This window comes from Harpia harpyja, chromosome 18 (genome assembly GCF_026419915.1).
Source record: "Harpia harpyja isolate bHarHar1 chromosome 18, bHarHar1 primary haplotype, whole genome shotgun sequence".
In the NCBI taxonomy this organism is placed as follows: Eukaryota; Metazoa; Chordata; class Aves; order Accipitriformes; family Accipitridae; genus Harpia; species Harpia harpyja.
The window spans coordinates 18,942,681-18,968,102 of NC_068957.1; the positions used below are offsets into that span (position 1 = coordinate 18,942,681).

General features: G+C 49.8%; 1 protein-coding gene across 10 annotated transcripts in view; it reads right to left on the reverse strand.

Annotated features, from left to right (window-relative positions):
• ATP11C (ATPase phospholipid transporting 11C) overlaps positions 1 to 23,633 on the reverse strand; it is a 58,873-nt gene extending 35,240 nt beyond the window's left edge. For 9 of the 10 annotated variants that reach the window (XR_008239055.1, XR_008239056.1, XR_008239054.1 and 6 more), the window contains exons 1-3: positions 23,526 to 23,633; positions 4,296 to 4,415; positions 2,453 to 2,542 (exon numbers count right to left, since the gene is read on the reverse strand). Coding sequence is in view for 7 of the 10 variants with exons in the window: in XM_052813187.1 (XP_052669147.1) it covers positions 2,453 to 2,542; positions 4,296 to 4,415; positions 23,526 to 23,552 (237 nt within the window). In the remaining 3 variants the exon portion in view is untranslated. Of the gene's footprint in view, positions 1 to 2,452; positions 2,543 to 4,295; positions 4,416 to 10,399; positions 10,503 to 23,525 lie in introns of those variants that run through there. The other variant, XM_052813188.1, reaches the window with a different exon arrangement.
• Between the last annotated feature and the right edge of the window lie 1,789 nt (positions 23,634 to 25,422).

The following is a 25,422-nucleotide window of genomic DNA, read 5'->3' on the forward strand; positions in this document are numbered from 1 at the left end:
CAGTCAGCCAAAAGTTATCTGGCACAAAATTGGACAGATCTTGGGAATACAGGAGGAACTTTGCCTTTTAGCTGAGAAGGACAAGGGAAAAGACCTCCAGCTGCCCAGCAGGAGAGTCTTCTGCACTGGACAAGACGCAGTGGTATGTATTTGTTTAAACAAACGATAAAATCTCTGTCCACGCAAATGCTGTATTATAGATGTATGAACACACACAGTGGATGAAGTCCCTAGAAGAACTCATACACGTATTTGGAGATTGCACTCGCTGCGCATCCCATGGCTGGACACTGCTCTTCCCCTTCGCAGCTGGTGGAAAGCCAAGGGACACATGAGCAACGAGCCAGAACAAAGGCAGACTCCTTTGAAGCTATTTTTGAGCTGGTTTAGGCCTTCAACAGCTTAATTTGGATCCACTTAAAAGTGACAAAATCCTCCTGTTACTTAATAGTTTCTTCCTAATTCATTGTTTAGGAGACTAGTCTGGCACAGTCCAGAAGTCATCTCCATCAATTAAAACAGACATTTTTCATTCCTGGCACCTCCTAAATTAGCTTACTGCCAACAGCTTGGTCTGTCCACAAACACGCTTGGACTACGCTTACTCCAGGCCAGCCATTTCCACCAGGAGTTTACTCGTAGTTTCCTTTGAGTGTTGCAATAGCTGCACCAAAGAAACAGCTATTTGTGACCCTGTTAGCACGCTAATAGGTGTTTTATGTTTAATGCACGTACTTTCTCTAAAACAAGAGCTGAATTTGGAGTCACAGAGTAATAGACATTTTGATAAAGGGTTTCAGCAGCAGGTAGAGCAGATGCACCAGGCAATTCCCCAAGCACTGTGATACTTCACTCCTCATGCAGCACATAGGGCAATTCCATTAATTTAATTTAAAGATAAGCACCAACATTTAAGCTATAGATGCCATTTATCAAGGTGTAACCCTTGGTATTTTAAATGAATGGAGTGGCCCTAGTGCTTTTTTAAGGCAAGTGACATTTCCAGAACAACGAGCGCTCAGGGGCAATCGGTTACTCTATAGGGCAGCAAGTGCATTAGTGCTGTCAGGTTGGTTTTGTTTGGTTGGGTTTGTTTTTTCTCTAATAGAGCATGAGGGTTGCTTCCTTATTTTAGAGATGCTTACAGAATAAAAACAAGGAGTAACAGCCACGCTCTTCTCTCACCTGCATACACCTGTGCCTAAAATGGGTAAACAGCTAAACTGCAACTGGTTTTGTAAGTATAATGAAGAATATCCCATGTTCTTCATGGCCAGAGGGTCAATAGATAAAATGTAATACCACGTCACTAAATGGCCAGCTACACAAAAAGGACATCCCGACTCCAGGGCATCGCTTCAGTTCAAGGCAAATTACAAATTCAGTCTGACAAAATGGAGCAACGCCAGCGAAATCAAGAGATGGAGGCGAGCCAGCTGATGCCGGGGTAAATTGGCCTTTCATGTAACACTGCCAGGAGGAGCCATCCACGGCCGTTATCTTGGGATCTCCCATTTCTGCGTCAGCCACTGGAATGACTATAAGCCATAACTCTTTACTGTAAGGACGAAATATTTTAGATGCTTGTCTTTTGAACATGCAGCCTAGAAGAGAGCAATCCCCCAGCCCTGAACCACCAAAACCCCAGAGAAGCCATCTAACAGCAGGCTGTTTGCAGTAGCTGCACGGTGCCATTTAATTTGCTGGAGTAGAGTTTTTGATGCCTATTTTCAGCCCTAGAGCAGGTTGTCTGCTGAGCCCCAGGCCTGAGGATTTAAAAGGTGAGTAAATGCACTGCAGTGATTCTCCCAAACTCCCTTTGCCCCAACACATTCTGACAGCCCTCTTTGCTTTGCTGACAGAACAGAAAACGAGTATTCAGGTTTGCTCAGGATTTGCCCCTTAACCAAAGCCTCAAAGCAGAGCAGAAAAAGTTTGTCCGTGTATAAAATTTGCTATTTTGTCTGTGCAGAGCAGCTTCGGAAGCTTCACTCTCCCAAAGCTCATGCATTTTCTGAATTTTACTGAGTACAGCCTATCTCTCCTGCTTGCCTTAAAACTCACTATAACCAAGATATACAAATATCATATAACTTGGGAAAATACATAGTTATGCAGCAGAAGTAATAAAGATGACAAAAAAATAGATCTTAATTCTGTAGCATCAAATATGTTTTCACTGGTTGACTGATCTTAACGGTTAGAGTTAAGATGGTTTTTTAATTGCTTCAGCAGTCAAACATTATCTCAGACAGGCCCAAATATTTTAATTGTTATTATGCCTTGGACAGTGTGCCAGAATTATAACACAGCTTCCAATTAAAAAAAAACAACAAACAAACAATCATACCACTTATAAGCACCAGAGTCAGTTTTGAACCTCAATTCTTGTTCAAGCTGTGCTTACCATCAGTAGGTAAATAAAATCTACCCTTGGCATCAAAGCTCTTACCTGCACAAGGAAGATGATGAGGAAGTAGAAGTTGGCAATTCTTCTAAACTGCTCAAAAAGATTCTTCGGGAGGAAGTTCCAGAGGGTGTACTGCGGGGAGAGAGGGGGGGCTCACAAACAGACCAAGACATGAGGCTTACTGGGGACTTTGGCTACCAAACGGGAAGTATCTGCACAAAATAGGAAAGGAGTTTTCCCTTTAACCCAGCGAGGAGCACCACAGTGAGCTGCCTGAGCAGCCCTGGCGTGCTCCAGGCAAAGGTCGAGGTCCACGCTTTAAAACCGGGAGCGCGATGCAGCTGGATGCTGAGATGCCACTGAGCTCCTGCTTCAGCTTCCAGCTCCAGCTCTCCACTGGTTATTGAACAGTTGGAAGCATCTCACAGTTACATGAGGGTTTTCATTTCTTTGCTTTAAAGTAGGCAACTATTTCTCTTTTGTCAAAATAACCCAAACCACATGGTTGGAGATGGTGAAGAGTAGAAGAAGATAAAAACAACAGGAACCGTTTCAGCAAACAACTTCTAGATAGGCGTTTGGAAAGACATGATCTCATGAACGATGTAATGCACAGTGCGGAGATTTATTTTTCCCCAAACAAATTCCAAAAGCCACCTTAGAGTTGCTCTTCTGTTAAAAAAAAAAAAAGCGCCATGCTGCCCATACAAATCTGTTATGAGATTGTGCTTCATTATCATTTTAAGAAGGCTGCTGAATCATTTGTTTTGGAAAATGTGGAATTTAAGAACAACATGAAAAATAATGGGTCTAATATCTGATCTTTCAGTCTGCCTGGAATAAGCAAAGAATAATAAGCAGCCAAGTCTCAAGACCAATATCCGCCTAATTATAAAAAGAGTCTGGTCAGATAAGAAGACTCCATGTCTCTTGCGTGCCAGGGAAATGTCAATGGGAATGCTACACATGGTTAGACTTAAAAACTTTTCCCCAATATAAACTCAGACAGCACAGAGACATAAAAACAAATAAGATCCAAGCTGTATAAAAACTGAAAGGAGAGGAAAACCCCCTTTACAGCTCAAGTACAGTAAAACTGAAGCCTGACTATATGCTGAGCATCATGAATCCTAAGCAACATAGTATGTATCCAGCTGTGTTGACAATATCGGATGCCACTTGTTTGATATTTTACTTGAATTGGCTTCAAATCTTTTGAAATAGCTTCATGAATGTCATGGAAAAAAGCTAAGCAGAAGGCAGATGGGTGTCATCACAGTTTTCCACCATAAACAAAAGCTGCATTAATACCGTATGAACGTTTCCCCTTTCATCCAAAGGGATAAATAGAGCATGGTTATTTTTGTCCTATCTCAAGAGAGAAAAACCCACGGAACAACAACAAAAAAAAAAGGAAGCGTATTTTTCTGTCCATTTACAAAATAATCCCTATCCCCTTTTGCAAATCTGAGTTGCTGTTGTCTCGTGCTGTATTACACTTAACCTATCCTTTCTTCCCAAAGGGAATGCCAGAAAACATTAAAAAAAAAAAAACAACTCCAAAACACCAAACACAAAAAACCCCACCACAAAACCAATGTGTCCATGTGCTTTGCTCTCATCCAGCCTAGAAGAAAGGAACTTGTGTGCACCCCCACTGGGATTGATAGGAAGAAAAAAAAAAAAAAAAAAAGACTGATAGAGAGACTGGAGCTGTGGCGTAAGGTACATACCAGGCTGCTCCACTTGCAAAGGGACCTTTACATCCAGCCTTGGGGAATTCAGAGTTTCTCAATTTCAAAACCAACCATCAATAAAATCAGGGTGAACACACGAGCAGGGAATACACATGCTCAACGCACCCAGACAAGCAGCGCAAGCTCACCTTGGAGGAGACGATCCTGTTGTCGCAGAATTTCTGTGCCACGTACGCATCCGTTTCCAAAACCGGACGGTGCCCAACCACCACGGTGCGCGTACCGACCCGCTTCTCTTCCCCGGCACACTGTTGGGCAACGAGGAAAGGGAAGTTAGCTTCTAGCTCAAAAACAGTCAAATATTTGTATTAAAAGCTTCCAGCTTCTGAATGCACCGTGCTGTTTGGTGGAAATAAGGCAGCTGGAACCTCAAAAATTCATTTCTCTACCCCCGTGCGGAGAACAAAGGTGTATGTAAGGTCATTTAGCAAAACCAAGGCAATGTTCCACTTGCAACCTGGGGTCCCCACCGCTGCTCAGCCACCAACTCCCAGGACCACAGCCTGTCCTACACCCCACCGGGACAGGTCATTGCTCGTGTCCACCGCATTCTTGCCCTACGCAGGACAACTGCTGCCTGGGTTTGCAGGCTGGGCCCATCTACCAGGCAATTTTTCCTTCTTGAAGGAGAACGTATCTTTATCAAACACTTCAACCCATTAGGAATGTAGTTTATCTTCTATACACCTCTTCCTAGTCCCAACCTGGAGAGCCCTACCTGCACACAGCAAACTTTTTCCTGCACCAGCACGTACTGCACAGAGACAGCTTCAGCCTTGGGTTCCTGCAGCGGCGCCAAGCTTTACCCCAGGACCCCAGGGAGGACGATGGAAACTGCACCCTCCCTTACACTTGTTCTCCTGTCAAACCCTCAAGTCCACCCAAAACGTCTCACCACCACACCGGTGCACACAGACTTGGGATTTAGCTTTAAAAAAAGGTATACTTCTGCTATTTTAACACCTCAGATAAAACAAGAAATAACAAAGCAGACAGTTTCACATCACAAACTCCTCAAAAAGACACATGGGGTGCTGGGGATGCCAGCTTGTCTTGTTTTATATTAAAGCAGAATGAGATGTCACAAGTGAACGATAATCTGGTGTCACAGGGGCTTGACGACAGCTCCTCTGCTCCGCAGCAGCCAGGGGAGGCTGAGGGGAATTACAGCAGAATAAACTCCAACAGAGGGGAAGCAGAGCAGCTCTGTGAAAGGAGAGCATCCCTTGCACGAAGCCACGAGAGACGCCTGTGACCGGCAACACAGGGCTCTAGCAGAGACCCAGCCATCCCCACGGACCTTGCAGGCTTCCCAAAGGAGGTCACAGCACCCGGCAAATTAAAGACAGATCCTCCCAATCCAATGGAGAGCGTGTTAAAATAATGCATAGTAAACAAGGTATCTGAAAGTAACAGTGCTTTTCTACTTAAATGTAACTCACATATCGCATTTCCAACTTCCTATAACTTCATCTGAAAACACTTGCAAACTTATGAGAAGGCAGAGGCAATGCAGGTCCCTGCCAGCCCTGGGGAAGGCTCTCAGGTGGATGGTGCAACGCCATGGGCTCCATTTCCACCAGCTTCCAGCTCTGGGCTGCCCAGCACATGCAAGGTTCTCAGTGGATTAGAAAAGTCTATTTTCAAAAGAAATGAACTGTGCGATAGTTCAAAAATTGGCTTTTTGTTCTGTCCAAGTTCTACCTTGCATATAACAAAGTGTCCCTGCCACAGATGCTCACAGCCAAGGGAGGAGACCTGGCTGGCACCAGGAAGCGTTTTGCAAGGTTGAACTTAAAATTACAAAGTGAATTTAAAATGCCCACTAAAAGCCAATAGAGTGGGGGAAAAAGGAGTGGTCTTAGGCCAGGCTAAGGTTTTCTTAGAGTTAAGGTTTTGGATTTTAAAACATGAGCAAGGAAGACATTTGTCACTGTTCACGGTTCAAGGGCATTAGCAGGCAGCAAGACTGCTAAAACGCCAGCAGATGCTGTTCATACTTCACTTAGTCTTATTAATACTCAACCCTAGAGCTTGTTTGCTTTGAAACCCCACCAGGGCAGGTGCCAACAATGCCAAATCCCTATCCCATGTCAGCTACCCGGCATGGGCTCACCCCGCCGCGGGCGGATGCTCCTGGCGTGCCCTGGTTGTCCGAAGGGCCCGTCACAGGCAGCTTGTCAAGCTGCAAGAAAAACCCAGCTAGAGAAAAGGTGCTCTGAAAACAACCACACTAAGACAGCAAGGCCTGGGACTAACTGCTGCTTGGGGAAAGTGTGAAAAAAAATAATTAAAAAATAAAAATCTAAGCCAGCCCTATACATGTACCTGGAGCAGCGGCATTGAACGGATCCTGCTGCACCAGGAGCAGGGTCTGCCCAAAGGAAGCAGCAGCTCTTCCTTCCCCCTGCTGCCCACCCATGTCTGCAGCATCTTTAATTAAAAAAGTGTTTTTACACCATGCCTAAACCCACTTCAGTGTGCTGACCGCTCTCGCTACAGCCATCCTCAAACCTCCAGCGGCTGACGCTTAGAGCAGACGAAGGAAGTTTCTCGCGCCCCTGCGCCGTGTCCCTGCGCCGTCCCGATGCAGAGCCAGCAGCAGCTGCTCCCACCGCACACCACGGGCTTCCCAAACACGGATCGGGCAAGCACGTGCTCCCAGCTAGGGATTGCCACCACCACGACACGGGCTGACCATCCTCCCAGCCTCACCGCCACCCTCTGCAGCAGCAAACAGCGCATCTTCTGAAATAGAAACCAGACCCAAAAAAGGTTCCCTGATGTACCTGCTGCATTAAGGAGGCGGCAGCCGCAGGTCTCACCAACCTGCGCCCCAGGAGCGAGAGGCAGAGCCATTCGTCCATGTCACCGCAGTGCCGAGGAGCAGAGACAGGCTGTCCCCAAGCCTGAAGCCCCCGTCACGTCCCCGGGCAGGAGCTGGAGCTGGGCATCCCTCCAGCGCGGGGAGGAAACGAGAGCTTCCCCTGCCCGCACCGCCGGCGGAGCGGAGGGAAGGAGCAGGGGTGAGGGTCTGCCAAACACACGCGGTGGTATGGAAGCAACAAAGCTCTGGTTAAAACACTCCTGGAAAAATATACACAAGTATTTACTCTGCAAGACTATCTGTAGTTAGCCATGGAAAACCTGGAGCATGGAGCACATGAAGGTCCAGAGCAGAAGAGAACCCAAATCCCAGGTGTGCTGTGTTAGCCAGCTGAGCCCCACCAAATTATCACCACCAGCTCCTAGGTGGGCTTCCACCCCTCAACTCCCCTTCAGTTATTTATTTGAAGCATTTCCTACAAAGATGACAGCAGCCCCCTCCACGGTGCATCAGAGCCCTCTGTGGCTGCAGCAGAGGGAGAAGTCCTCGCTCCGTGGTCTAACCAGACTTCCACTATTCCTGGTGTTTCATTTCCCATTCCCTCAATCACCCCACGGTGTCACACCATCACACAGCCACGTGAGCAGCTGGAAGGCTTCATACCACATCCTTCTATTTTTTTCACCTCCCAGAAAGCGAGCACACACCATGATGATGCCTGCAGCAAGAGGCATTGGCTCAGCTTGGCAATTAAAAGCTCTTATTTTGACAAGCCCACCTCAAACGGCTTGCCAGGTTGCTAATAGATTGCTAAGTCTTAATAACAGCTCTCAACAGAGACTTAAGAGAGATTTAGGGAGGAACTGCCAGGCTTTTGGGAAAATTATAAAATATGCAGATTAGCAGGGAGAGGATTTAGATGGCTTTTCCAAACCACCTTTCATCAAAATTTTAATTCTGATGGCAAAAAAAAAAAGATTACTTGAATACAATTCAAACAGCTGCTTCGTTGCCTGGTGGGGTTTTATAAAGCCCACGCTGCAGGGTGTAGGAGTCACCTGGTGCAAGCAAAAGCTGGAGTTTCTTCTGCTGTTTAGAGCCAAGCCTGCCAAAAGGATGATTTAAAAAAAACAATTGCGTTCCCCCCCATATGCACTTTATCACCTCCCTCTGTCCAAGGCGTGGTGTTTGCAGGAGCACCGGGAGAACCAGAGGTATCCGTAGGGATTAGCGGCGTCAGACTGCCCACGGCCTCGGGACCGCGCGGTGGGAAGCTGCACTGCATCATCCCACCAAGCCACGAGGATCTGGGGATGCTGGTAGGTGACCCCAGTCCCCTCTCTGCCATACCATGCCCCAGCAACCCAGAAAAGCTCCCAGCAGCTGGCAGACACACAGCAGCACCTCAGGGGACACCGCACACCACGGGAATCGAGAGGAGGGAGAGAAGGAGGTATTTTTGAGAAAAGCCACTATCCTGTTTGCATCACTTGAAGACCAGCCCCAAAGACGCAGGTCTCTCCCGCAATGTTTCAAGCTTCAGTTCAGGGCTCCTGCTCTGCTCCCCCAGAGTCTAAACAAGTCCCTCAGCGAGTCAAACCTCTCAGCAGGGCATCCAAACCAGATTCCTCCTGAAGGAGCTCAGCTGGAAAACAACAGCCAGAGAGTCAAACACAAATCACAGGAGATAAAGACAAGGCTAGCGGATTTGCCAGGAGCATCTTTCCAAGTTGGCAGCTCGCTATCTATCTTCGCTTCCCACGTCGGGCAGGACCAGGCGCCCAGGCTGCAGTAATAAATAACCACATCTTCACCACCGATGCGGGCACACACGCTCTGCTGCATGCACAGCAGGGCAAAGTGCTGCTGCTGCGGTACGGCCTTCCTCGTGCCATGGAGAAATTCAGATACAGAACGTCTTTCTGTTAAATATTTTGATGTAACCCAACCTTCCTGTAGTTTCAACTTTGTATAAAGCCCACTTATTGCCAGAAGCAGCAGTTCTGAAAATAAGGCAGTAGGGATAATGGCTGTTTTCTTACGTTGTCCAAATTTAAAAAAGCCCGTCTACACACATTAATGTGCCCCGGGAAGGTCAGCTGAGCATTTTGCTATAAACTTTTCTTTGAGGAGTTTGGAACAGGTATGATTTGAAGGCATCAGACCAGGGCTAAAAAAGCCCATGGATGCAACTAATGACCCAACATCATTTATGACTTGAAGCTGTTGGAGCATTACGTAGAGACGGCAGAATGACATTTGCAGCCCACACCACTCCCCAAATTCTTTGCCTGCATTTGGGCAAGCCTCTCTTCACGCCTCTTTCCCTCTCCATCTGTGCCCTTCTCCCACAAACATGTCCTGCCCCAGCACAGCAGCTCACTCCTGCCTCATGGAGGGGCTCCTCTTCACCCGCCCTCCCAAATTTCTGGGAATCCATCACAGCACCACGTCCAGGACCCCGCCAGCACTTGATAGAAGTTGCAAACCTGGGTAAAAATTAGCAAGCCTGGGTAAAAATTAATGGAGTTAGACTGAATTCAAGAGGAGAAGTGAACATGTGCTCTGCAGCCGCTGCTGACGAGGAGCCAATCTAAGTGGGCTATTTCTAGGGCAGCTGCAAAACACAGTGTTTAAGTATATCCCCCATATGGAAAACAAGTGTCTGGGCTACCTGCTGGCCCCGTTTCCAGAAAAAAAAATAGTGGCGGAAAAAAAAAACCCCTCTATTTGATTTACTATAGTTTCAGAAAGCACCTAAACCAGAACTAACTAATCAAAAGCGACTCCTTTTATGTTTGCTGAAGATATCTTCAAGCCACAAAGTAAACACAAATAACTCATAGAAAAAAGATCTAATAAAAACCACAGGCATTTAAAAAAAAAATCATCTGCTAAAACCAGAGATAATTATACGGTACAAGTACAAAGCTCAAACATTTGAATGCAATCACAGCTTATATTAAATATATGCAGAAGAAAGAGTAAATCACATTACTTGGCTTAGATCTCATGAATAGTTTAAAGTCTAATCACTCCTGTATTGTTCCATTTATCATAAAAGTAGTAGAGAAGACAACCTGATTTACAAAAAAAGCCTGCAAAAATAACAGCACCTCCCAAAACAGCCTGTTCTAGCTCCCATTTCATTTATCCCAGAAGAACCAAAAAACCCACATCCACAATTTCAAAAAGCCTCCTCAAATTTACCATAACCTCCCCAAACCGTCTGGCAGTCTCAAAAAGTCGCTCGGCACACTGATCTCATTGCCCAACCAATATATTTTTAATTGAGATTTTTCTTGCCAACTTTTCTATTACTCTTTGTCCTTAGTCATTTCTACGCAAGTACAAGCAATGCTTTGAGAAAGCGGTTAATAATTTAGCAGCTCAGACTATGCTTACCGACACAGACCACATTTTTAGGCAGATCTCCTGATTTATAGGGAGAACTCCATCGATCAGGATCAACCCCACCGTTCTCCCCTACGTTTGCAGGAAAAGTTCAATAACATGCACAGTCCTCAGGGGGAAGGAAAAAAAACCCCACCAAATAACATTGCATTTAAAATACTAAGAGCCCACAGGTCCAAGAGCAAGGGCTGAAGGTGAGCACAGCTCCGCGCTCCTTTCCCACCAGAGGGAACTTTTGTTGCTCATCCCTAAGCAGAAGAGGGAAGGTCGATACCTTGGGAAAGCAAAAGGTTGAAATTTAAACCAGCATCCCTTCTCCTCCATTGAGGCTGAAGCCCCTACCGGTATTTCAAGCAGAGAGAGAACAGTATCACCAAGGAGTGACTGCCGGGGTGAGGGGAGGAGCTGGGGGTAACCGTGCGAGCCCCCAGATCAAGCAGAACAAGCAAGAGCAGAAGAGGAGCCACGGGAAAAGGACCAATACTTTTTTTTTTTTTTAAACCATGGTCAACACATGATGGGGCTCGACACCCAGACCTCCTCCCCGGTCCCCGTTGGGGATGACAAAGCCGTGGATGATGTGCTCTAGCAAAGCATCATCAACCCAGATCGCACCATCCTTAAGGCAAGTCGAGACGCATCCAGCAACACGAGGGGGCCTGGCCAGAGCCCGTCCCCATGTCCCCTCCGTCCCAAGGATGTGCTGCCTCACCATATGTAGGTAGGTCACCTTCCCCAAGGACGACGGGGTGGAGAACAGCAGAGCCCAACCAGGCTGAGTTTCCTGGAAAAGTTGACTTAGCCAATAAAGCCACCGATAAAAGCAGACAGAGACATGGCAGGGCGGGGAGAACAGGGGAAAGGGCTACTTGAAAGATTTAAGATGGGTGGAGAGAGGAAATATAAGAGTTTTTTTCCCCAGATAATAAATTTACAGGAGGGCCCAGCACTCTCCCAGACTCGGGGAGCACCGCGCACAAGGGTGACAGCTGAAAAGAGCTTTTTTGGTGTGGGTTTTGGTTCCTTTGGTTCTGGTTTTCTTTTTCCATATGGAGGCAGTCTACCCCCAAATCACATACACTGCATCTTCCCAGCAAATATGCCACATCATCCATAATCACAGCTTCAGTTCAGCAGCACTTTGCAGAAAGTCAGGTTCATATATGATGCAGAAAGCCAAACCCAGACCAAAGCCAGCAGGTATTGATTGGGATAGCATTACTTCAGTGCTGCTGTTTTGTGGAAAATCTGTTGCTCTTGTTCAAACATAACCACCGACCTTTGGAAGTTTTCAGGATCTCAACTCTTTTTCCCTGCCCTGTTGGCAGCCAGGGTTATGAAACCATTGCTCATCTTGAAATACAGGCAGCATATTTTTCTTTTGGACTGCCAAAAATAAAAGTTCGACCAGCATGCCGCCAGCATATAAAATTCAGGCTCATAGGAACACTTCAGACTTGAGAACAGAAAAGGACTTTGAATAAAAGCCAAATGTTTTGCAGAGGTCACAAAGCAAATACAACGAGGTCTTCCCATCTTCAAACCTCTTCCTCCCTCCTTTCCCCGGCTCAAGCTGTGCACATATGTCTGCTCATTGGCAGCTATTTTAGCAGGGCAGCAAGCTCTTCAGAGCAGTGATTTGCCCTGGCGAAAATTAAAGTAAGAGCAAACTGGAAAAAACCCTCCAAGTTTGCAATTGTCAATGCTTGCATCAGCCAGCAGAGCTATAATTTGTTGGTTTTCCCGCTGCTTTCTGGTCCTCCAAAAGCCTGAGCTCTTCAGTTATGGAAACAAAAAAAACCCCTAAATACTACGTTATGCATCCCAGCTCAGCCAGACATTACTCTGACCTCTGCCACCTACAAACATTTTGCCTTTTTTTAACTTTTCCCAGCATTTTGGAGCCAGGCTGCCAGCTGACTGGCGAGGAGCCCATTTCCCAGAGCCGTTTTCTCCCTCTCCCCCCCGCCGGCTGCCCACCCGCGGGGGGCAGAGGCTGCAGACCCCCCTGCCAGGGTGTACATCACCACAGCAGCCCAGGAGCAAGGGCTGGTACCCAGGCCTGCCCACTCTGCATCCCCCCAGGTCAAGCTTTTCCCCAGGGAGACTGTTGTATTTCCCATGCAACAGCCACCAGGAAGGATGGGATGGCAGGTCCAGGCTGTAGAGGGGGGGGACTGAGCCCCACACCGGCATCACGAGGTGACCGAGCCCTGTGCCAGCATCACGGGGTGCCCTCGGCCCCTGCAGTGGGTACCCGAGGTCCCAGCCCCCCCACGCTGCTCGCTCACGCTGGTTCGGATTAAGTTTTTTGACCCCAAAGAAGTAAAAGCTGTGCATTTTCTAACCCTCCCCTTGCCGTACTGCAGAGAAATGTTTCCACAGAAGTAGCAGGGGATAAAAGGGGGAAGAAAGGGAGAAATCACCTACTTCACCCCTTGCTCCACAGCCAAAGTCAGCTCCACACACCCCAGGCCCCATTTGGAGTATTTTCATCTCCAGATACTACAGTAACCAACAGATTTATCCTTGGGGCTGCAGGCACAGTTACACTAGGATACTGGATCAGTGCAATCCACCCAGTCAGGAGAGAAATCCTCAACGTGTGGCCTAGAATTGTTTATCTTCAGGAAATCCTTTCGGCTCGCGTTCCCGCCGGACCGGGTAACGTAGCTGCAGAGCAGCTCCGGCAAAGCACACGCTGCCCGGGGCTGACCGAGCACCCGCGCTGAGCAACACAGCAGCCGGGTTTTGCAGCGGGAGGGAAATCCGCTTATCCACAGGGACACAGAGCCGAGGTCTGAGCTGGCCCTGGGATGCCGGGCTTGGTGCACGAGGGGTTTTGGTGTGGTCCATCCCAGCACCAGCAGAAGCGAGCCCACCCTGTGCGGGAGAAGAGGCCAGCATCCCAGGACGTGACTCACGGCCATCGCCATCCCACCAGCCGCGTTCCCTAGATGGGCACTGGGATAAGAGCGTTCCCGCTCTCACAGTGAAAGACAAGCACCTTCACCCAAGGTTTCCTCTCTCTGCCCATCTGATCTTCCCACCCTGCACTTACCGGAATGGTACTTGTCAAGCGGAAAGTCCCACTTCCATCCATTCAACTGCACTGGAAGAAACCGCCCCACAGAAATGACGCATATTAATTTGGCTGATACAAGGACGACAGCCCTCTGGGCATCGCAGCTGATTTTACTGTGTTCCCTCCCTGAGCAAACATTTATAAGATAAGGTAAGCTGGAAGGAAGGGGGAAAAAATTAAATAAATAAATAAAAAACCCCCTCCCACAACTCAGAGTGAAGAAAACCAGCACGCAAAACACCACCCTGCAAGCCAAGCGGGAAAAAAAAAAAAAAAAAAAATCAATGTTACATTTTAAGCTTGGCTTTGCAGCCCCCATAAGACCACAGCTGCTGCTGAGAAGGTGCCCCCAGTACAGCCTGAGGCCCCCCCCAGCCCTGAGCAGCACTCAGGACCTTACATCACCCCTGGTCCCTACAGGCAGCAGCTGCTTGGCTTTGTGTGAATGCTGGGGAGGAATTACACAGAAATCATACTAAAAGATGGCAGGGCTGCTCATAAAGTGGATTTCCCCCCCCCCCCCCCCCCCCATTTAATTTCTCAGCAGTGAGATTCACCCCCCCCCTCTTAAGCCAATTGAGACTCAGGTGAAGGAGCACAGCGTCGCTGCAGTCTAGCAGTACTTAATTTTTATTACCGCTGAAAAGATCTTGGATTGCCATACCAAAGAAATGCTTCAAATTGTCTAGTCATGCCTGTTGCACATCTTACTCAACTTCTCTAGATCCTTTACTGTACAAGAAAAATTGGATCCCTCTGTTTTGCAAATCAGTGCATTTGCCACAATATTGCAAACAAATTACATCTATCAAGCTGGTGTTGCCTCTGTTTTCCACTTTAATAGCCTTATAAAATCTCACTAAGGGCATACGGCATACTTTAAGATAAGCCAGACCTAAATACTGCTTGCTGACCCTTTGAAAATACACAGCTGGAAATTACCAAGCCCTCTGCATACCACCCTATGAAAGCAAGGCTAGGGCCAGACCAAGGGCCCTTTCACCTATAGATCCTGCAAAATTCAGCTGAAATCACAGAGCAAAAAGCCCACAGCAAATGATTGCTCATCCAAGGCCACAAAGGAGGTTAACAGGAATCTTGTTCAAGTAGTGAACAAAAATAACGAGCCCGATTTGCTCTCAAAATACCCAGCTACGATAGCCTCGCAGGTGCTTACCCCTCCTTTCTGCTGCAGGAGGAAAACAAAAAGCCCTTTACAAACAGCCGGATCAAAAATAAATACATTAAGCTTTCATTAAGGAGAGCAGGACAAACATCTCTGAACTACAAACACTATCAATTACGGCTGGATGTTGAGAGTAGGCATGCTTTTAGACTAAATTGGCTTCGGTTGGAATTCCATCTCAAACCAAATTACTAAAGTTTTGGGAAAAAAATGACTGGAGTCAGCAAGATGCAACAGGTACCCAAGAGAGAGAAAGACATACTGCAAATCACGTGCGGAAGGAATTGCGTAAGGAGTATTGGTTCTGAGCAGCATCCATGGCAGTGAGCATCCCTATGAAAGCATGAAAAATGATGGAGGGGAGGGAAAGCACAACCCAGGACTGCTTCCCTTCTACCAATGAGCCCCTCGTTAGGGTAATGACCAGCTCCTCTCCCCACCCAGCCCCGCCGCCCTACCTGCGGGCACGCAGCTCTATAGCCAAATGCACTTTGCAGCCATCAAAGTGGTCCCTTGTGCCAACCACCAGCTCCCTGGATTTTGGCTAAGCCCAAGAAAGAGCCCATAAGCAAAAATAAATATATATATTTTTAATGCACATATATATATTGCATACATGCATATTTAATGCGTATATATTGCATACATGCATATTTAATGCATTAATATTGAAGTTGCTGCAGCCTCTGGGCAGAACAAGCTTTTCCTGACCCAGCAGCCGCTGCTGCTGCCAGACAGGAGCTGGGTGAGGGCAGGGGCCAGAGGAGACCTTTTAAAACAGGAACGTTTCACCGTTTCCCGAGGCTACAAGTTAGTCATGGGGTACACGGCTTCACATGACCTTCGGACACGTGAGTAAATTCGCAGACACCAGCGGGATGATTCAGGCACCAATATTTATGGCACAAAACAGACATACCTGCCCTCCAGCCCTTGCTCCCAGGCAGGCAGCACCCCACAACCTGCTCTATCAGCTGCTGAGCCCAACTTAGTCATCATGAATTGCCTCACTACCTCTGGTCTCCGTTTCCAACTTTGAAAGGTTAAACTAAGCTTTAGAACAGGTTGCCACTTACTGCAGTGTGCAGGCAGTACCGGCATCGCTCTCCTACCACGAAAGGGTGATGGCAATCCACGTAACAGCTCCACGCACAAGTCTTCGAGTCAACTTTATTGCAAAAAGCAAAATACTAACTGCCCAAATGAAATGTTAACCAATTTAGGCAGACACCGGTGAACAACTCGCTGGTCAGATGTTGGATAATTCAAAGCAATTCAGCAAACTGCAGCGTAACAGTTACACCAAAAGCAGCTGCGACTGCCTTGTGGTCGTAGAGCCAGCCTGCGGAAAAGGTGCAGGGAGAGCAGGAGAGCAAAACTACAGCAGATAGATTATTAAATAATAATTGAATAATAATATTAATAATAGAAATGGCCTACAATCATCAGCAACATGAACAGCAGTGTCCTTATGACTCATTTCCAACGAGTAGGAGACACTTTCCGACTGGCACGGTGTCCCTAAAGGCAAGACACGGTCTGAGCACAGCACGCTTCACCGACATGTCCTTCACACGGTGCTCGCTGCTATCAACCACCCAGCAGCATCAGGCTCCTGAGCAGCAGCGGTTAATCACCGGCGGGCAGCACACAGCCACAGCCCGGCACCCCGAGCTGCTGGGGATCAGCCCTGCCTGCAGCCCAGCACCTGCACGGTCCCCACAAGTTAGAGAAACTCTGCAAATCTCCAGGTGAACGAGGGGAAAAACACTAAAAAGCCCCACTGAACCTCAATATCGCTTGGTAATTAAAATGGGGGGGGGGGGAAGAAAAAAAAAAAAGATATTGTCTACTTGCAAGAGATGAGGGAGCTGGGGAGGGGGGGCAGAGGCTGCAGGCGATGAGCAGCAGGGCTCTCCCAGCTCCCAGGCAGTGGTATGCATCATCTGCAGAGCTCAAAGCCCAGGTCTGGACACACGTCTGCTGGCTGGGGAGAGCACAGGCAGGTAAAGTCCACAACACCCCGCGTATAGCACCGGCAAAACCTTCTAGGCAAAAACCAGCCCATCCTTCCCAACACCAGACCTCAGCCAGCACAGAAATATTTCTAAGATGAGCAACGAGAAGCAGATTTCAGTCTAAAGCTGTAAGGAAGGTATTTTCTAAGATCACCTCAGGACAGCCCATCCCAGCACAGGGCAAGAGCTGCTGCCTGCTCCCCACCATAACCTAATCCGCTCCCTCGGACAGGGGACACTTTTGGGCAGAAGGCCACCGAAGCGCCCGGCTGAGCCGCACAGGAGAACCTCCAGCCTCAGCACCCGCTGCCCACACACAACTAAATACAGGAAACTCCCTTGAAAAATCCCCCGAGCAAACATGTTCAGGGAAAGGCAAATGGGTTAATAGTGTACTCGGTCACCCTGCGTCCACATTGCTTGGAAAATTCACCCTTCCCAGACACCCCAGCAGGGGCTGAGCAGCTCGGTGACTCCCTTACCCCTGCCGCTGCGACGCCAGCTCCTCCAGCGAGCACATGTCGGTCGCAGGTATCACAAGGGGTGTCCCCCCACTTGGCCACCCTTGCGTTTTCTCAGCAGGTTAAAGTCCCCCAAGGGGATGCAGAGTCCCACATCCCGCAGAATTAGCAGCCAAAGGCTGTTCTTCTGTTGCACACTGCTGCAGGTAAGAGATGCGAGCATGGGTACCGTGGGAGAAAGAGGCTCACAGGGAGCCAACCTGCATGGCTAAAGAAACATGGTCACTGGCAGAACAACAACTAATTTTGGTGTGAAGGTTTCTTCTGGCTGAGAGACTCCAGTAATGCTCTCCACCAGCTTTGCTTTTAACTAACATTTCAAAAAAAATCTCTCCACTAGAGAGGACATCAACAGTTACAGCCAGGAAAGCAGCAGTTTTAATCGGAAAGGAAGTACATAAACCAAAGGCAACAGGATGAAATTAAAGGCAAGGCTGAAAAGCCTATTAATAGACAGCCTGTTTGCTTTTACAATTTTTATTGTTAAAAGCAAACTGCCATGCCTTCAGCTGCAACTCAAGTCAGTTCAGCTCCGAACCTTCCCCACACAGCCCAGACAATCATTATTATTCTTAGCAAAATACCAACTGAAGACAAAAAAACAGTTTCAAGTGAAGAATAAAATACAGCCTTGAGACACATGTTATTCTCCACAGAAAAGTTTCTGCCCACCACAGGTTTAGTTGGCAGCACCATTTATCATTAATGTTTGACCGGTGCTTTCCAGTCCATCCTTACAGCCATTTCTAACCTCTCCAAACTTTAACTGCATATGTGAACATTTCCATGCAGCTGCTTGTCCGAGGCTGGGGTTTTTTTGTTTGATTCTTATTTATTTTTAGCCAAATGGTTGAGCTATTACTGGGAATAAAGCTACACTTAAGAGACTGCTTTGCAACATTAAAGAGAAACGGTTACAGGAACTTGAGAAACTCCTGTGACCCCATTTTCCAGGGTAGGGGCATCAATAAGGGATTGCAGCCCCAGGGAAGAGCCTCTTGCAGCTCCAGGTTCCCAATTAGAGCCTCCGTTCTCTTCTCTGTGGTTAAGCATGGGCTGCCCTGCGGCTGCTATAGGGGAACCAGCCCTGAGAGCATGAAACACCTTTGTCACGTTAAACACACGTTACAAAATAAATCCCAGCAACGTTCATGAAAAATTCAAGTCGCTTCATTAAAATCCACACTCTTTTGAAGTGTAGGATTTCTCCAAGCAGAACTGCCACCCGGTGTCACAGAGACACCCCAGCCCCAACCTTTGCTGCTTGCAGGTTTTTGTCACATTAATGAAAGCAAAACGCTTCTTGCAGAAGTTGGCAGTCAGGTACAAGGTATTTGACACACAGCCTCAATCTCAAGGTGTTAACATGGCTGCATTGGGGGAAGAAAAAAAAAAAAAAGCAATTCTCAAGGCTTCCAACTCCCACCTAAGCTCTTCCTATTAGAACAGGAACGGCAGTCACACACTGTAATGTTTGGGTTCACACTTTCTAAAAAAAAAAAAAAAAAAAGCAAGCGTGAAAGAAAATCGCAGATGTGCTCCGTGTCCCAAAATAGACTTTATTACACATTTGCTGCAAAAACTAAAGACGGGAGTGTAAATCAGCATCCTCCACCCCAGGCTCAGACATATCCCACGAGACATACTCCAGCATCTCCCCCCCCCCCCCCAGCCGGGCAGGGTCCAGGTGTGCCCCAGGGGCTCTCCCCACCCACCCCTGCCCCTCCTCACCTACTCCCCATTGCCAACAGGCGATTTATTTCCCTTCTAAAAAGTGACTTTGGGCCATTTTCTGCCATTCGGATAGGTCTCAATGGGAGTATTTTCCTGCAGAGCGCCGGGTAGGACCTACCCCACGGGGCTGAGCATCACCGCCTGCCCCGCTCCTCCCCAGGCTTGAGTCATCTCCCTAACCTCCGGCACACACCTCTTGAGTCAACACATGCCTTCTCCGAGGCCTTCCTCCTGCCTCTCTTCCTCCCCGAAGCGGCCATGCGGGGCTTTGGGGACACGAGGGGACAAACCACTGCGCGCTGGTCCTGCTGATGGCTCTGCCTGCCGTGGGGGCATCCTGACCCAGAAGCCCCTCCTCAGCAGCAGCACGGGGCTGGGGGGCACTTGGGGAGAGATGACCTTCAAAAAAATCCAAAGGGGCTTTGCAAAACTACATCAGAGCCCAAATGGAGTTCTGAATCTCATACCAGGTACCACTTGTACGCACATGAGCCCCCACCCGCAGGGACAGGATCAGTCTCCCCACCGCTTCGGGAAGGGTAAGGATTTGGAAAGGAAATTTGTGACACTTGCAAGCACTTTAATGAGAGAAACCCTTCCCTGCTGTTGGCAGAACACCAGCGGCTCGGCGGGGTGCAGCCAGGGCATGCAAAGCAAGCAGCAAAGCAGTGCCCAGGGAGCCTGGCTGGGGCAGCCCCCCCCAGAGGTGACAAACCACAGGTGACATTAAAGTTTGGTCTCAAGTGCCTGTCCCCTGCAACCCTGCCTCGTGGTGGTTTGCACACAATTTTTTTTTTTTTTTTAATTAGCTAAAACGAGCCCCAGATGGAAAAGCTCCACATGAAAGCAGCACTAAGCATGCAAATGAAGAGTAACGGCCGGTTACAAAGGCAGCTCCTTGGGTTTAGGGCTGCACAAAGCAAACTCCCTTCGCTTTCCTTACCGTTCCTCCGCTGGGAAGCGGGCAAGCCCGAGGCGTTCCAGCGGGGACACCAAGGGACGGGTCCTGACCCGGAGGAGCTGACAAGTCCTGGGAAGAGGAGGACAGCGGAGGGCAGGGGACCCCACACAGCCCCATAACCAACCTGGGGGTACCCCCATCGCTGGCAGCTGCGCAGCAGAGAGGGATGGAGACCCCAGGAGAAGACGAGCAAGGGAACATCATTACCAGCCTACGACAAGGCAAAGGCACCGAGTCGCAACACAGGTCCAACCCAGGGACAAGCACTGCACGCCCATCTAAGAGGCATCTTCTTTCCCCGAACGTCAAGCAAACGTTCTTGAGCCAGCAGCTCAGGACCAGCCCAGCACTTGCTAAACACTGGGGATTTACCAGGGCACGGGCTGCAAAGAGGATCAGGCCCCAAGGTATTTAATTAAAAGGGAATAACACAACTAAGGTGTACACTGCACAAACACAGAACACAAAGAATTTTGCTCCCGGTTACGGACTGTTTGTTATTTTCTTACTTATCCCGGGTTTTAAACAGGAATAGGAAAATTCCAGAGCAAGGACCCGCACTAACTGCAAAGGCAAGAGACCCAGGCGGGAACGCCGTGACAGGCGAGCACCGGCCGGTGGGCTCAGCCAGCACCAGGCACCCCGATAGATGGGAGCGCACCCCGGGGTGCTTCCCCCCCACAGCCTTCCTGCACCGCGAGCAGGGCGACAGCTCCCGGCCTTAAATAAATACAAAGGGGGGAAAAACTGAAAACAACGGGGGCGTCGGTAACTTTTCGTTCTGCATTTCTTACTTAGTTCTTACAACAGCCTGAATCAGCACCGGCCCTGCAGCATCGGCAGAGCTGTGGTGCGTAGCGGTGGCCCGGAGGTACGGCTGTCTGCCTGCTTCACAAGAACCCAAGAAAAGTAATTAAGGAAAAAAAGCACATTGTCTTTGATGCATGACACAGGGACCAGCGCTTCCCAGGCATCTGCCAAGCAAGTTTGGAAGTGGGCAGTTGCTCACCCCAGTCCTGTGACGAGCCCAGCACAAGGAGATGGACCCAAACCCTCCCCTGGTCACCAATACACTGTCCCACTCTACTCCCACATTCTCCCCACAACAGCCATATGAGTAGCATAAGGCTAAAAATAAGACCCCAATGCCAGAATCTATCTACCAAAAAAAGAATTAAAGTTATATTTCAAGCTGACAGTATCTCCTGAAAGTGGATTAACCATGGCAATTCAATCCCGCCTCCCCGCAGCAATCCTGGCCCCACTCTTCTTTCGGCAGGGATGACTTCAGTGGTGTAAATTGAAGTTCAGAATCCAATTTGTTTTTGCAGAGGGCATTGGCCTGTACCCCCAGGGTAGCAAAGCAGACCCACATACGCCACTCTGCCCTCCTTGCTCTTTTTTAGCATCCCGTTTCATACCCTATCCAGGATAAAAAAGTTTACAGGAGGCAGAAACGGAGCCACGTAACAGTCATGTTGATAGGGCAAGGCACATTCATCGTGCCTAAGCTGTGAAATACATCTGAAAACAGGATTTTTAATATCCGTTGGTATTTATGAGCCTCTGGCAGAGACCACGCAGTGGAGAGGTGACAACATTTGTCTGAGTAGCCCTATGGGATCTTGGTGTCAGATAATCTGCAGCCTTTAATAACTGCAGTGAATTTTCTGCAACGCCACTGCCACAAGATGAGCAACGCTTGAAGCCCCACGCCACCAATACAGGACCGAGGGCAAGACGGCAGCCTGGGGATACCTCCACGGAGATCAGCGTGGGCTGTCCTCTCCTCCCACGGAGCAGGAGGGGGGACCAACCCAAACCCAGCCAGCTCCCGGGAGACCCACAGGGCTGGGGATGGGGCAGAGCCGCAGCAGCACGGCGGGAGCTGCTATCTGCCCAAGGCCAGCAGACCTGTGCCACCTGCACCAGCCTGATAACAAACACAGCTTGGGGCTGCTCAAATGCCGCTTGCAAAGCCGATAGACGGAAAAAGTATCCAACAACCCACAGCAATGCTGCAGTCGCCCTGGGGTGCTGCCCTGGTCCCCCCAAGCAGCGCTGTTCCTCTAACCAGAAAACTACCTCTAACCCTCCAAATACGGGCTACAACGGTTCAGCCCTGAACAGAGCAGTTAGAAATACCTGCGTTCAGCGTTCAGGATTGTTTCTTCTCCACTCCCATGGAGATCACACCCCAGCAGCGGTGCACGTCCCCTTCCCATGCCGAGGGACTGCAAGAAGTGGCACGGAGCCGGTGCGGGACCACCGGGCAGCGCAGGCAGGGGTCATGCTTCACGCGTGAGGAGGATGCTGGAGCCAGAGCCCAGGCAGGCACCTCCGTAGGTTCCTGCTCGTGGGAAGCAGCCACCTAAAAACACTTTATAGCTGAACTCAGCCGAGATGCTTCATACCCGAAACGCCTCCCGATACAACTTAGAAAAAGCCTCCTGCAAGGGCAGGGTAGGAAGCAGGTAACACAAGGCAGAGCTAAATTCAAAGTCATCAAAGTCTAATCTCAGCGCCCTGAGATTCTGATCTGATACATTTATTTGTCCCTCAGGCTGCAAAACAATACTTGCAGTTGGTGTGTTCTCTACAGGACTAGCCCAAAGCCTACAAAGGGGAAAATTAACCATTTTTTCCCCAGAACTGCTGCAGAGCTACCTCCAGATTTAAAAAGGAGATTAGAGTCCCTTGTGCTGGAAGCACAAACAGCTCGCTCAAAACTAAAAGTAAATAGGAAAATACATCTCCCAGCGGTTCTGGCCTTGCGGGCAGCCGCAGGCAGAGCCCATTATTCTGGCAGGTAACCCGGCGCCAAGAGGTGCAACGTGCCTCGGGAAACAGCTCCTGAACCTCCAAGGGTGCATACGCTGCACTAATAACAGATGCCTGCTGTTTAAACTTGAGGAACTTTGTTAACTACGCACTGCGCAATAAATGACACTGCTAAATAAACAGAAGCTCCCGAAATTATGTTAAAACACTGGTTTTACCACACTTGCTGTGGAAGAGGAAAAAAAAAAAATGAGTAATTACAGAGTTCAGGCCAAGCAATGAGGTCACAGTGAAATGAAATCTCTAAGTAGCTTATGTGGCACCGGGAGGGTGGTTGGTTTTTTTTTTTTAACGTATTTGGGGACGGGAAGCGGGTGGAAAAGCGGCGGGCAGCACCCCGACAACTGCCCTGCACCTCGCCTGGCCTATAACCGCGTGGGTTTGGGTGCACGCTTCCAGGGACTGGGAATTCCCCTCCACCAGGTTTTGGGGTCTTTTTTTTTTTGGGGGGGGGGGGGGGGAACCAAACCAAAAAAAAACCCCAAACAGGTTTGGGCTCTCGCAGCAAAGGCAACTTCTCGTGAAGAGCCGCAGCGCGGGCAGGGCCCTACCCCGCGGTTTCGCAAGGGAGCGAGCTGCCGCTGCGGCTCGCAGGCACGAGCGGGGCGGGAGCGCTGCGGCCGCGACCCCCGCCGCGGGGATGCGCCCCGTCCCCCACGCGTGCCGCACACCCACCCCGAAAAAAAACCCAGATAAAAAAGGGGGGGGGGGAAACCCCACCCCAAAACACCAGAACTTTTCGCCGCGCCCCCCCCCCGGCCCCGCACTCACCAGGCGGCTGAGGCTGCGGCGGAGCATCGCGGCGGCGCCCGGCCCCGCCGCCCTCACCGCCGCATCGCCCGGCCCGGCTCGGTTCCTAGGCTGCCCGCCGACCGCGCCGCCGGCCGCGCACCATGCCCGCCGCGGGGCCCCGCCGCCCGGCCCGGCTCGGCGCGGCCGCCCTCGGCTGGCGGCACTTCCCCCCCCCCCCCACCCGCGCCCCCGCTTTTGTCCCGCCTGCCCCGGAGCAGCCTGGGAGCTGTAGTGCCGGGAGGGGGCCGGCGGGGGGAGCCCGCCGCACGGACACCCCCGGGCGAGCCGGCGGGAACGGGGACGGCGGGGGGGGGGGGGGGGGGGGGGTGGCCGGCTCTCGCCTGAGGGAAAGCGGCCCCAGGGAGGAGGGCGGGGGCCGGCCCGGGTGCGCGGTCCGGGAGCGAGGGAATGAAGCGGTGGAGGGGAAGGGCTGCAGCTGGGGTCGAGAGGAGCCTCGTCCCTGCGGCCCTCTGAGCCCCAGAGCCTTTGGGTTAGACCCCCTTCTGCCCACCTCCCCAGCCCCTCTCTGGAGCCGCGGTTAGACACCGGGCACAATGTTGTCCTCAGTCCAGGTCCCCTCTCACCCGTGTCACAGGCCTCCGGGTAAACCTCTGGTCCCTGCCGCGATGCTCAAGCAAATACCATAAACACGCCTTGGAGCGCTTTCCGAGTCGTGACAGACCACGGAAGGTGCTTCGAGTCCCTTGATATTTTTCCCCTCCGCAGACTCACATCCCCAGGAGAGCACTCCTCAGGCGCTGCCCTGGGTGGCTAAGCCTGCCCGCCAGCACGTCCAGCCTAAACCCCGGGGAAGGTTTTGCAGCACCTGAGCCCAGAACTGCCCGGCTTTCCCCGGAGCCTCCAGCTTTTCAGCAGCACACAAGCCAAACCCGTATCCTCTCTTCCCTCTGGGCTGGGGTAATACGTGAATGGGAGCAACACTCACCTGAAACAGGGAGCATCTCCCCAGTCCAGAGGGCACGGAGCACGAGAGTATTTGTTTCCACATAAACCACCAAACTCGAGAAAGACGAGATGTAACCTCACAAAAATCTACATTTTTCTATTACGTTGTTGACATTGTTATTGTCTGGTAATAAAACGCCTTTTCTGGAGCAATATCCTCTGTAACGGCCTTCCTGGTGCCGTCCCTTGCCGACGGCCCCGAGGACCTCCGGGAGCAGGCGGGCTGCTCGACCCCAACGCCCAGGAGACCCCATCATTTCGGCAGCCTGCGTTGCTCCCATTTTAAAGCAGGCTTCTCCTTGGAAACTGAGCAAAACTCGCCTTGTTGCACCATGACTGGGCCCAGAGAGCAGCTGCGGGCTTCCAGAGACCTGGAAAACGCACAGAGATTTTTCACTCGGCATTTTTAAAGCAAGAATAGTACCCTATTGATTTTACTAAGGCTAAAACCAGTCACATTTGCTCTACTTAAGCACCAACTGTCTGGCAGTTTTACACAGTATGATATATCTAAGCTCACACAGAAAGCCTGCCCTGGGCAGCACCAAAATAGCAGTCAGGTGTTAGACAGGCAGGAGCCTACTTGAGTGGGTTTTGGTTTTTTTTTTAACCCCAGTTATCCCAGGACAGCAGTATGTGGCTCAGTGAAGGCTCCCACATCCCCATGGAGCAAGGCAGCGTTCCCGAGGGGACAGCCAGCACTCCTCTGAATCCCAAGTGCAACCTTTCCACTCCATGCAGCTATTCTCCATGCAGCTGTGCTGTTACTTACCTTTCCACACAAAAGCCTAACCACAACAGAGGAAACCAGAAAACAATGCTAGGCAATTTTAAACACATTTAAAAATAATGAATGGAAATTGTTAAACATCTTAATACAATGCCTAACCAGTTTAGCTTTAGACTTCCC